We start from the raw sequence: 12,737 nt of genomic DNA, 5'->3' as shown, positions 1-12,737 counted from the left end.
TGGCTAGTGCTATTTGTTAATTATTTCTATAATTTTATCAATGTTAATCACAATCTATGACAGGGCAGAAAAATGAGCAAAAAAAGTAATTTCTTTTGCTATTATCACATCCCCAATTCCGTGCCACCACACCAGGCATTGCAAGACAACGGACATAATTAGTTCTGATTCGGAAAAATAGAAACATAGAATGTGATGGCAGATAAGAACCATTTGGCCCATCTACTCTGCCCCCTTTTTAACCATATTGATACCTCAAACCCTATTTGATTCTTATTTATTTGTAAGGAAATCCTTATGTCTATCCCATGTTTTTATTGCTCTATTGCCTTCTTCAGCGCTTTGTTAGATGTCTTTAAGTCACCTAAGCTATTGACTTCTAGATTCCTTTCCTCCTCAGTAGTTTCAAATATATTCCCATCAATAGTTGCTATATGTAGCCTTTGGATTTTTAAGAACTGCCAGGGCTCAACTTGTACTGTATTTAATACACGGAAATCAAGCTTGAAAGCAGATCTCAATTTGCACACTGTTGAATAAAGCCCTAAAGGGGCTTCTGATTGATAGCATTCACAATATCCTCTAGTGTGTACACCAGGGTTGCCGACCCTCCCGGAATTTCCGGGAATCTCCCGAAAATCGGGTACCCCCTCCCGGCCCCCCGGAAGGGTGGGCAACCCTCCCGGATTCAGGGGGGACCCCCGCTGACCCCCGGATCGCGGCATTAAAATGCCGCAATCCTCGGGTCTCAGAGGAGGGGGTGGAGCTAAAATGGCACAATCACGTCGTTTTAGCCCCGCCCCCTCCACTCGTAAGCCCCGCCCCCTGAGCGGCTGCTGAAACTCTCCTCTCCGGGCTTCTCCCAGAGAGGAGAATCTTAAAGTCGGCAACCCTGGTGTACACTCAATATTGTTAATTATGCATGCTCCTGTCTGTCGGTAACAATGATTGAGGTATGCAGAACACACAGGGCAATTTGGCTATATAGCTGTTCAGCGGGTCCCGATGACGTCACTGAACGATAGTGTTCACCGATATAGTTTAGTATGTATGCACAATATTGGTACCTGTGGCCGACATTGTTAATTATATCGGCCAAGGCCCCTATCGTTTAGTATGTATGGGGTATAACTTGTGCACAGAAATAAAGGAAGTTGTTCTATTTATACAGTTGAGATAAGCCTATTTGCTTGTTAAAAGGCCACAGAAAGTTCTTCTCGGCTTCTCACAATTTACCTATGGGTATATTTCTTTATGCCGTTTACTGCCTTGCTCTATGAAAATTTATCAGGTGCCAAAAAGTGTAGCTTTTGTAGTTAACACTATCTTAGGCGTACCTTTCTTTGCGCTGCATACCCACCATCCTCTATAAGGACTGCAGCCTTAAGCCCACCACACACTATGCGATTTAGGCCCAATTTTGCCCAATTTTACCCAATTCTGGCGGATAGGGCTGAGTAATCGGGTCAAATCATCCCAAATAGCATATGTCTGACGTCCGTTCCGATTCAATATGGGTTCCCGTGAGCATCGGATCGGACACAGAAATCATATGCGCTTTCCCGGCTACAGGGATTGCATGAGAAGGTGCCCATGCAATGTATCGCATGTAATCCTGCTGCCCGGGAGGATCCATGGCGGCTGAAGGGGTATTGTATAGGACTTCTTCGATGGGCACATTTAGTTAGTCGAACATAGTTCACCATTAACTACTGTTATCACAGGATAGCTTGAACAATACAAGAGGAACAATGAAGCTGGAGAGGATTTACTGGACATTAGTCACACATACGCTTGTCCCTAGCATTAGGCTCCTAATAAAGAGTGAGGTTTCTTTGTGCCCCAGCTTGTTAAATTGCAGCAATACTGTACATTGTGCAGGAGATGGTCAAATAGAACCCTTGGTTTTAACACAAACTCAGAGATGGTATTCCAAAGAAGGTGTGTACACACGGGGGGCGATTATTGCAAATATCGCTGGAAATATGGTCGCTGAGCGACCATATTGCCAGTAATGGGAGTGTGCACTTTTTGCGCTCCCGTTTTCTGCCCGTAGTGATCGCTGGTCGCAGGAGCTTGCTCCTGCGACCAGCTGATTTCCACTGCCGGGCTCCCCCCGGCAATTTCTTTTTCATCAGCGACTATTTCTGGTCGCTGATGCAAATAGTACACCGTGCGATATATATCGCTCAGCGTGAGCAATATATCGCTCAGCGATATATCGCCCCTTGTGTACAGGGCTACAGTTTAGTAACCACGGATTTAGGCAAGTTACAGATACTTCAGGCTGTTGGATTGAATAAAGTTTATTATGTAGTTTGCATGCAACACCTAAGCTCAATGCAAATACTACACAACAAGCATTAAGTCAGCGGTTTTCAATTACTTAAAACAGAGTAGATGAAGGCAGACGGAACCCAAGACCATTTGAATACATATAATTATTTTAAATGATGCTGGGACGGGCTCACCTGGACACTGTAGGCATAGTGCACATATCTAACAATGAATGTATACTCAGCAAGCAGACTGCATTCTGTAATTACATTGTAATGTGCTATATAGTGTTGTTCAGGGAACAGTTTCCAGATTAAATAAAAATAACTTAACCTAGTGAGAGTCCAGTTAGTGTTTGTTGCATCCCCAGGTCAATTGAATGGTTATTCTGAGCCTGTGTGTAAAAATTGGAAAGTGTATCTGCAAATCATTGCGTAGAAGCCAAAGCAAGGACAGAGCAAATCAGGATTAACTGTGAAATCCTCCACTTTATAGAGCTTAATACGGACGTCTGATTCCTATGTCAGGAGATCCTGGCAGCAAAGCTGTGGGATTAGAAGCAGTTGGTACCTGTCACTTTGAATCAGCATGACCTAGGGGATGGTACAGCAACTGTTATGTTGGCAGGGTGTTATGTGTGCCATGGAGGCACAAAATGGGCATTGCAAAAGATGTTATATGCAGGTTAGTCCAAGAGAGCTTGGAGTTTAATATGTGCTGCTGCTCCATATGTACATATTTCCTTTGGCATATGGTGTCACTCTCAACCTCCTGCTATTTATAGCAGGATTGACTTTAAGTAGCATAGGATGATCCAATGGCCCAGCTATTTAACTAAGTACCTGACCTTCCACCAGAACACTACATTGTTTAAGTTGTGATTTAACAATCAGTGAAACTCTAGACGGCTCCAATGTACATAACTTCGGTTTTCAATATTTAAGGGAGGATTGGATACAGTTTGCAATATTCTGATCACGATTCCCACGAGACCAATTCTCAAACTGATTTCTGCTCCCTACTTTAAGTCCAAAAGCTTCACCCTCCCCCATGCCTTTATCTTTAAGCTAAGAAGCCTCTAATTGGATTTTTTAGGTCAGGTGCTGACTGGAAACCTTTCAGCACATGAACTTTATCTAAGAGTATTCAGAAAAAGACAGAGAAGAGAACGAGGAGCAAGAAGTAGCCATAGAGGGACTTACAAGGAAGACCAAAGATCATCTCCACTTATGAGACTGCCTGAACCAGTAGTAATAAGAATCATCAAAAAAACAATGGAGAGAAGACAGTGAGACATAAAGTTGTCCAAGGGTTGCATACAAATTATAAGATTGTGGCACAGCTCAAATCTGGATCATTGGAAGTAACAAGTAAAAACCTTGATGAAGAATAATCACCAGTAAGAGAGACCCCAATATAATCTGCAAAGAACATAGGGGACACAAGCCCCTCAGGTACAGGCAACAGATTGCAAGACCTCTCGCACAAGGTGGAGGGCACAGAGGTACAAGACGGGAGGACGCAGACACCTGTATCACAGGCGCTGGAGGAGTCTGAGACGCTTGACTTAGAAGGTGGGGACACAGAGATGGGAAGTGGAGCGAGTGCAGAAGACAAGGAGTTGGCAAAAAGATCCAAGGAACTAGAGAAAAAACTGCAGGAAGATGCCGCAATGGATGCGAAGACCGTTAAACTATTGCTGCTTGGTAAGATATGAATGTATTGTTTATTAACGTTTTACATTACTGCACAGGAGAGATCTGTTCTCCCTTGGCTGTCAGGTATAATAGTTTGCACTAAACAAACTATTTTATCTGTCAGCCAAGGGAGAATAGAACCCTACTGTGCAGTAGAGGGCAGAAAGCATGCTTGTTTCTGATTCTCAGTATGGATGCAGACCGTGACAGCCTCACGATACTTTGTACATCTTGTGGTTTTAACCAGGAGCTGTCAAAAGTTAACATGTTCTGCTTAACGTAGCTAAGCATTATTACTCATGTGGCTGGCTGCATCAAGCAGAGGGAGAACAGAAGACACAATGGGATGACAATAAGTTACATAAACAACAACACAACGAAGACTAAAGCATTCACTGCATTCTATATATCACATCAGTAGTCATATAAAATAATTTAAATCAGGTTTTGTTGGTGTTATCATAATTGACTTCTATGCCACTAGCATACTTCACACTGCGATTGTAAAAAGGCACATATACTGTGACATGGATTTATCAAAGATCACAGCATTTTATGTGATCACAGATAAATATCCAAGTTTATGTAAATCAGCACTGACATAATATTAGTATGGACATTTACATATACTCCTGTACTTAGGACTCTACTATAGATGACCCTAATCCCATTCTATAATAAGAACAGCATCTGACAGTCATTAGCTGGATGACTTCTGAGTGTGATTAGTAGAAGAGTAAAGCTCACAAATCATTAGAAGTGTATCAAAGGGATCTTTCGTTCATCAAGTCAGTTTTTTTAATTGCTCAAACACCATTATTACAAACTCCTATGATTACATTGCTTCTAACAATACTTTGCTCTATGTTAGCTGGAAAATGTTGTATTTAAAGACCAAGCCCTCATCTCCATATTTCCATACCTTTTCTAAAAAAATATCTTGGGGTTCCTATGAATCCCATGCTGGCTGCAGACTGACCTGCACACCGCACTCTCCTTGTTGCCATGCACATTCCAGCAAAAGGGCAGTATTTAATGGCCACTCAAAGAGGGTCATTTTCACCTTTAATGCTACTGAATCATGTGTGTTGTTTTCATTAGAATTGTCACCAATCATGTTAATTGCCAACAGTAGATTTTATCCAGACTTCTTTAAAAATTAGAATAAAATGAAAATGTTAAGGACTGTATTTAATGACCACTATTCCAGGGATAAGCACACAGTGGTGTTCCATATGAAGCCTTAATGCATTATGAATACATCCTATTTTGCTTGCAGGAGTTCACAGTCAACAAAAATACACGTCAGCATACCCTCCAACATGACCCATTCCATTAGGTACAAAATGCTCTGTTCCTGGACTTCCCTGCAAGTGGCAGTTACAGAGGTTGGACCCCAGCACACTCCAAAATTCAAAGAGGGATGGTCACATCAACTGCCAGTGAGTCCAGGACAGTGATGTTTGGGGTGGCAGTAGGTGTGGCTCCCCTTTTTGAATATTGGACAGTGGTGCAGTCCCACCTCTGTAACTGCCACTGGCAGGGAAGTCCAGAAACAGAGCATTTTGTACCTAATGGAATGGGTCATGTTGGAGGGTATGCGTCAGCCAGCTCAGCTATAGGGTGAAATTGCAAGCATATAAAATACACAAAAAACAAATGGACACTGAAGCTGAGAATAAGTTATTTTGCGGATCCACATTTGTCAACTATTTTGTCAATTCAGACATGGGTTGTTCTGGAAATATTAATCCTGTAGCGTGGAGATTATTTTATACTCATGAGCAGGGGACATTCTTCCCTTGCGTGTTATCTCCTCCCCACTGCCCACAACAGCACCAAACCGGGTTCTGCTACCCGGCTGCTTATCTGGATTTTATGACAGCTGATGCAGCAATGTCCTGCTACAGTATGTTCTGTACTCAAAGTCACTTTTGCTTCATTCAAACTATTTAGGTTTATGGACATTGTAAGGCCATGTGAACCCCTTGTGATGCCTAAAGTGCCCAATCTCCTTTGTGTATTCGCTGATCATCACAAAAATGGCGCAGTGGCAATTTTTCCAGCAATCTCTGCAGCATTACTGCCTCCATTGCTGGACTCTAGAGGGTATTTTAAAAATAGCGGACGTATGTGCAGTGTGGGGCCTCTGGGACTCAGGGGCCTGTGTGCACTGTGCACACTGCACCCATTATAAATACACCACGCCAACTATATCATTATTTCACCAATTTGCCAAAAATGAGATGGTCAACCTGTTTAATTATATAGACTGTATGAATGATCACTATGGCATGTCACAATACTCTGGAGAAATCTTTGCCACAAACACACTCCTTCAATTATTAGACAAAATCATCTCAGTCACCCGATATCAAGCAGTGTGTGGGCATTTACATTAACCTGAACATACATCATTCCCTTTTTTATCCAGGCATATGCAAATTCAGTGTGGTTTGGCAGAAAATCCATGACCAAAACAACAGACCTTTTGTTGGTTATCAGCTAATCAGTCCATTGGTCTAGCGCAGTTTTTAAAAATTAAAGACACTGATTGGTTGGTTTGAGCAACTACTTCATTCATTTTCTCTCTCAGAGCCTTGATACATATCCCCCTTAATCATCAATGAAGACTTGTGTTGAGCAGGAGAGAATGCATGGACTGCAGTATCTGATTGAATGGATTTCATGTTTATCTAGTCATATGCTCCATCCTCAACACACACACACACACACACACACACACACACACACACACACACACACACACACACATCTTCCTAACAACTTGAGTAGCCTTAAACTGGCCACGCACCTAAATATATTTCTGGCTAGTTGGAAAGAAAATCTGCTAGTAAATGGGAGCAAATTACAATTGGCCCTTTGCTCCTAAACACCGGATGAAAATGGAAATTCAGCCAAGTGTCTATATGTTCATTTTCTAGCATTTGGAAGCAAATGGTCAATTGTCATTTGCTCCCACACATTACCAGTTTTTTGTAACAAGCAGCTATCTAGTTGACTGGTTGGAAAGGAATCAGAACTGCTCTTAAGTAGATCGGTGCCATCTCATGGTGGAGAAACTGCTGCATATAACAAGGTCCTTAATCATTTAAAAGGCCGGATGTAATGACACCCAAGTTGGCCAGAGTTGAAGATTCCCGGCAAAACTTGTATTTTTACAAGGCATGGTTTTAGATTTACCAGGTATCCGCACCTCCGGCCAACTTGGGCGTCATTACATACGGCCTTTTTAATGATTGTAGACCTGTTTATATGTAGCAGTTTCTCCACCATGAGATGGCACCGCTCTACTTAAGAGCAGTTTGTATTGCTTATTTGAGATATAGCTAATTAAGATTGAGATTGCCACTTTTAAAAAAAAATGTCTGAGTCCGGTTGGGAACCCGCAGCTCAGGCCAAGGTCGGAGATCATTAAATCCATCCCAAAATGTCTGTTTCTAATGAGTTGCTTTTTTAATATGGGTTAGGAGAGTCATAATAATACGGATTCAGTGAAATACACTGAGCTTATATGAGGGATAAGAGGCACAGGTACTTGCTGCAAGATGCAGACCCACTGGCCCACTGGTTCCAGGCTTCATTCCATGTAGATAGAACTGCATAGGAAAATGCTGTATGTTAACTTTGACATGCCAGTCACGCTGAATGTTGTGGCACATTTCCAATAGCCGTGTGTCAGTATGTATATTTACTACAGAGGTTATATAAATACTGGTCTCTCTGCAGGTGCTGGCGAGTCTGGGAAGAGCACAATTGTCAAGCAGATGAAGTAAGTAATACTTGGGGAAAAAATAGAATAAGTTATATTTATATATCAATACAACAGATCAGTGGTTTATTGCAGCAGCTGTTCATGTTTCAAATGTTTTCAAAAGACCGGTCAGCCGGCCCTGCTGCCGCTTACTGCCTTCCAATCACTGCGGCCTGGCTCTCCTGCACCCAGCCGCTGCTGCAGCTCCCCCGGGGTTTACATGGGATAAATCGCGTTCCAGTGGGTCGCAAGTCAATTCCTGGTAGGTGATAAGCAGGTGGACAAACGTGTTTTGGGCGTAGAAGCCCTTTATCAAGGATTAAACAAACCTGTGAGTGTCAAACATAGGGATTATCTTGGATACTTCCTTTGTTTACTACATCCCTCTCGACACTCACCACCTATTGACTCCTTTAATGTTTTATTCCTGCTGAATCTTGCAATATTTCTTATGCTTTTTTATTGTGTATTATTTATGCTACTTTACATGCTTAGTTTCTAATAAATGTCTTACTCAATGGGCCTTATTCAGATCTGAGCTCAGTAGAAATGTGATTGGGAAATGGGCAAAACCATGTGCACTGCAGGTGGGGCAGATGTAACATGTGCAGAGAGAGTTAGATTTGTGTGAGTTATTTTGTTTCTTTGCACGGTAAATGCTGACTGCATTATTTTTACACTGCAATTTAGATTTCAGTTTCAGCACACCCCACCCAAATGTAACTCTCTCTGCACATGTTACATCTGCCCCACCTGCAGTGCACATGGTTTTGCCCATTTTCCAAACAAATTTGTACTGAGCTCAGATCTGAATAAGGCCCATTGTGCACTGCATTGTTTGACCATTCAATTACAAAGCTGCTGAAAAGCGCAAATACACTTTTTTTTATTTATTTAATTGTATACTGGGCCAAAGGCATTTGTGCAAACTAATATACCCGTAAAATATTGGGGGTATTTTTGTAAGTGGGTGTTTTTTTTTCATTACAAATTATCAGAGCCCTAAATATTAGGTTTAGTCTACAAAATGTTTGCCTCAATTTCATGTATCCTGTATGCCACTTTAATTCATACAGATTTCTTGTTGGCCATTTCTGTTTCTTATTATTCAAGGATTATACACCAAAATGGATACTCAGAACAGGAATGCATTGAGTTTAGGGCCATCATCTATGGAAATATCCTACAGTCAATACTGTCCATTATTCGTGCTATGTCCACTCTTGGTATTGATTATGGCGACCCAAGCAAATCGGTTAGTATGAAATATATGAATCCATTGGCATTTACAATTTATCTGCATCATAAAATGTTATTTGCTCATAATACACATTACTTGTACTGTACAACATACCTATTTTAGCTGCCTAATGCCAGAAAATTTAATAAAATGCAAGGGTTTTGCACTTCCGTCCTCAAGTGCCTTTAACAAAACAGGTTTTCAGGATTAACTGATCTAATAATGTATTACATTAGAACATTAAATCACTAGTCGATAATATGTCGAAGGTGAAGTCCATCCTTACACCTAATGACATCTTAAACCTACCTAATATTTGTACTTGGGGTGAAATGTAATAGGAGATCTCTTACCAAATCTCTCACTTTCTGAATCTCTTATCCTATTAAATATCCCCAATGATATCCAAAGGCTAACATCATTGCTGTATCATGCCCTGTATCTTTTCTCAATATACAGTATATGAATATGGCGAGATTTAATTTTTATGGTGTGTATGAGTCTCAAAGGAATAAGCTTATATGGTGATACCCTAGTTGTTTACAATCAAACCACATCTTTCTATCACGGCATGGAAATGCGATTAAAAGATAGTATATATAAATGACAACATAATACACTGCTCTGTACAAAAAATTAAAGGTGCACAGACATGGTAAAATAAATATCATGCTGTGCAGTGAATATAGACCTGCTCATTAAGGCTTACATGCTGAAGCCAAAAGGAAACAAGAGAAACAAGGCTTGGGATCAAGGCCGGCAATTAAGTTACTAAGAGTCATCTGTGCTATGTTTATACAAATATATAATGGGACCCCTTCTACCATTTGATTTATTCATATCCGGCCTTCACGCACAGCATTGGGTAGATGCCAAATGTATTTAAGGACGCCCTTAAACGACCAAATAATATTGCATAATGCCTGAATTTAGAACATAGAAGTGTCATTATAAAGAATGTGAGACACCCTGCTGGCTAAAAGTTGAAATTACATGTATTTATAGAACTGCTACTTAACAACAAAGTGCATAACACTTATCATATGTTTTCACAGGATGATGGCCGTCTGCTTAGCCATCTGGCAGACTCCATTGAGGAAGGTACAATGCCTCCAGAACTTGTGGATGTGATCAAGAGACTCTGGAAGGATGATGGGGTGCAGGCATCCTTTGAGAGAGCCGCAGAATACCAACTCAATGACTCTGCCCCATAGTGAGTGTCACTAGATCTGGCAGAAAAGGCACAATGTACAAAGAGCCTGTGATATTGTCTATAACTGGGTAGGCACTGAGTGATATTTTAGCTACAGAAAGGATACTTTGTAAGTGGGTCAGCGTGTATATGCAGCAAATAGATCAGTGAAGGACGTTGTTGACAAACATTTCACATCAGCTCTTCAGCACAGCCGATGCCCAATATATTTGGTGCATCTGACTGTGTGTACAGCCTGTCAACCAACCGCTGGTTTGCTGCAGGGAATGATGTCACAGCTGGGCGGACATATTAAAATGCCTGCCCACTTGTGATGAGCAGCCTATAGGTGAGTGTATATGATTTGCTGAATCGGCCGTTTGGTCGTCAGATATATTGGACAGGTGTATGCCCAGTATTATGCAATCTCGCTCTTCACATTCCATCCATCCTCAACATGGCAATGAGCATTTTAATGATTGCAAATAAAAAAGTTATACTTGCAATAATTCACTCACCAGCCTTGTCCCTTATGCCATATAGCCCTCTGGTGCCCTAATTGTATTTTGTAGTTCAGTATTTATGTTTAAAAGACATGTGTTCATTAAGTCCAACTTAAGGGAGGGGTATTCACTTATCAGCACTGGATGCAAGGTGCTGGCATTCCAACCACCAATAGCAAAGCTTTCTTCTCACACCCTATATAGCTGCACAGAAAAATCTTCAATGTCGAGATACCATTCTTATTAGCCATGTGTGGTGGTTTCCAATTGGACGTTCCAATTCCCCAAGACGTACAATCACAATATTCAGCTGCACACAACACCCTCCACAAGGTGTTGGGAAACATTATTAATGTTATTGGCCACTAGATTATTTTGTCCAACCATTCCAGAGGCGCTTCGCAGCCCTCACAACTACAGCACAATAACAACTGTATATAGCTGAAAGTCACTGTGAAATTGAATATTTTGGGGTGTTTCTTTGCTTTTTTGTTCCAAATCTTCTCCAAACAATATTTTTCCAATACTGCTCTTCTCCTAAAATAGTTATCTCAACGAGCTGGACAGGATCACAGCAACTGATTATATCCCAAACGAGCAAGACGTCCTTCGGTCCCGTGTGAAAACCACAGGAATCATAGAGTCGCAGTTCTCTTTTAAAGATCTTCATTTCAGGTTTGTAGTTTTTGTGCGCAGAATTAATACATTGCAGAAAGAAAGCGACATGCATCACAAAGGAAGGCTATAAGCTAGTCAAAGCAAGGTATGCCCCACCAGAACCACTGCAAATGCATGCAGATGGGAATATAGAGTGGCAAATAATTGATGTATATAACGTAAGCAAGGGAGAAGAAATACAGGATTCTTGCTGTTGCTTGTTTACTGAATTATGATTTTTTTTTAAATTTGAAATACCCATCTGTGATTACTATGTTACACAAAAGAGTACATGGATTCTGCAATAACATTGATAAGGAAGCATAGGTATATAATCTGCAAATGGGCAGAACAGTCATATTGGCTAATGGTAGACATGTGTACCTCCAAAATCAAAAGATCTGAAAAAAAAAGCACATATAAATAGCATAAATACACCTATATATGCAGCATTGGATGCACCTCAAGATAACACAGTAGGATAGGCACACATTTTAACCCCTTCCTGACAGAGCCAGTTTTTGCGTTCCTGACAGAGCCCTTTTTTTCAAATCTGACATGTCTCACTTAAGTGGGGATAACTTTTTTTTGCTTTTACTTATCCCAGTGATTTTGAGATTGTTTTTTCGTGACACATTGTACTTCAAGTTAGTGGTAAATTTTCGTCGATACGGTCTGTGTTTTTTTGTGAAAAATACCAAAATATCGTGAAAAAATGGAAAATTTAGCGATTTGCAAAATGTTAAATTTTCTGCTTGTGAGACAAATAATCTTACCACTCAAAATAGTGAATAACTAACATAGACCATATGTCTACTTTATGTTGACATCATTATTTCAACTTCCTTTTAATTTTTTTGGACACTAGGAGGCTTACAATATGAATAGCAAATTCTCAATTTTTCAAGAAAATTTCAAACACTGATTTTTTTAGGGACCAGTTCAGTTCTGATGTGACTTTGAGGGACTTGTATGTGAGACACCCCCATAAATGATGCCATTTCAAAAACTGCACCCCTCACAGTATTCAAAACAGCATTTTGGAAGTTTGTTAACCCTTTAGGTGTTTCACAGGAATTAAAACAAAGTGTAGGTGAAATTTCAAAATTTCTTTTTTTTTGCAGATTTGCAATTTTAATACATTTTTCTAAGGAACACAGTACATTTTACTAGAGAAATGTGACTAAAAATTGATTCCCCCAATTCTTTTGTTTTCATAAATATCCTATATGTGGCCCTAGTGTGCACGGTGACCAAACCACAGGCTTCATAATAGAAGGAGCACCTACTTGATTTTGGAGCCTCCTTTTTATGAGATTATTTTTTAGGCACCATGTAGGTTTCTAGGCACCATAACATGCTAAAAGTTAGGAACCCCCCCACAAGTGACCCCATT

General features: G+C 40.5%; 1 protein-coding gene across 2 annotated transcripts in view; it reads left to right on the top strand.

Moving 5' to 3' along the window:
• Positions 1–12,737, top strand: part of GNAT2 (G protein subunit alpha transducin 2) — a 48,775-nt gene that overhangs the window by 24,808 nt on the left and 11,230 nt on the right. Inside the window, exons 1-5 of one of the 2 annotated variants that reach the window (XM_083172943.1) lie at positions 3,447–3,983; positions 7,725–7,767; positions 8,863–9,004; positions 10,045–10,202; positions 11,231–11,359. In XM_083172943.1, the coding sequence (XP_083029069.1) occupies positions 3,866–3,983; positions 7,725–7,767; positions 8,863–9,004; positions 10,045–10,202; positions 11,231–11,359 (590 nt within the window). In that variant the 5' untranslated portion in view covers positions 3,447–3,865. Of the gene's footprint in view, positions 1–3,446; positions 3,984–7,724; positions 7,768–8,862; positions 9,005–10,044; positions 10,203–11,230; positions 11,360–12,737 lie in introns of those variants that run through there. The other variant, XM_083172944.1, reaches the window with a different exon arrangement.

This window comes from Crinia signifera, chromosome 2 (assembly GCF_055691185.1).
Source record: "Crinia signifera chromosome 2, ASM5569118v1, whole genome shotgun sequence".
Lineage (NCBI taxonomy): Eukaryota > Metazoa > Chordata > Amphibia > Anura > Myobatrachidae > Crinia > Crinia signifera.
Note: the sequence above shows the minus strand (reverse complement) of the source record. Positions and strands in the feature narration are given on the sequence as shown.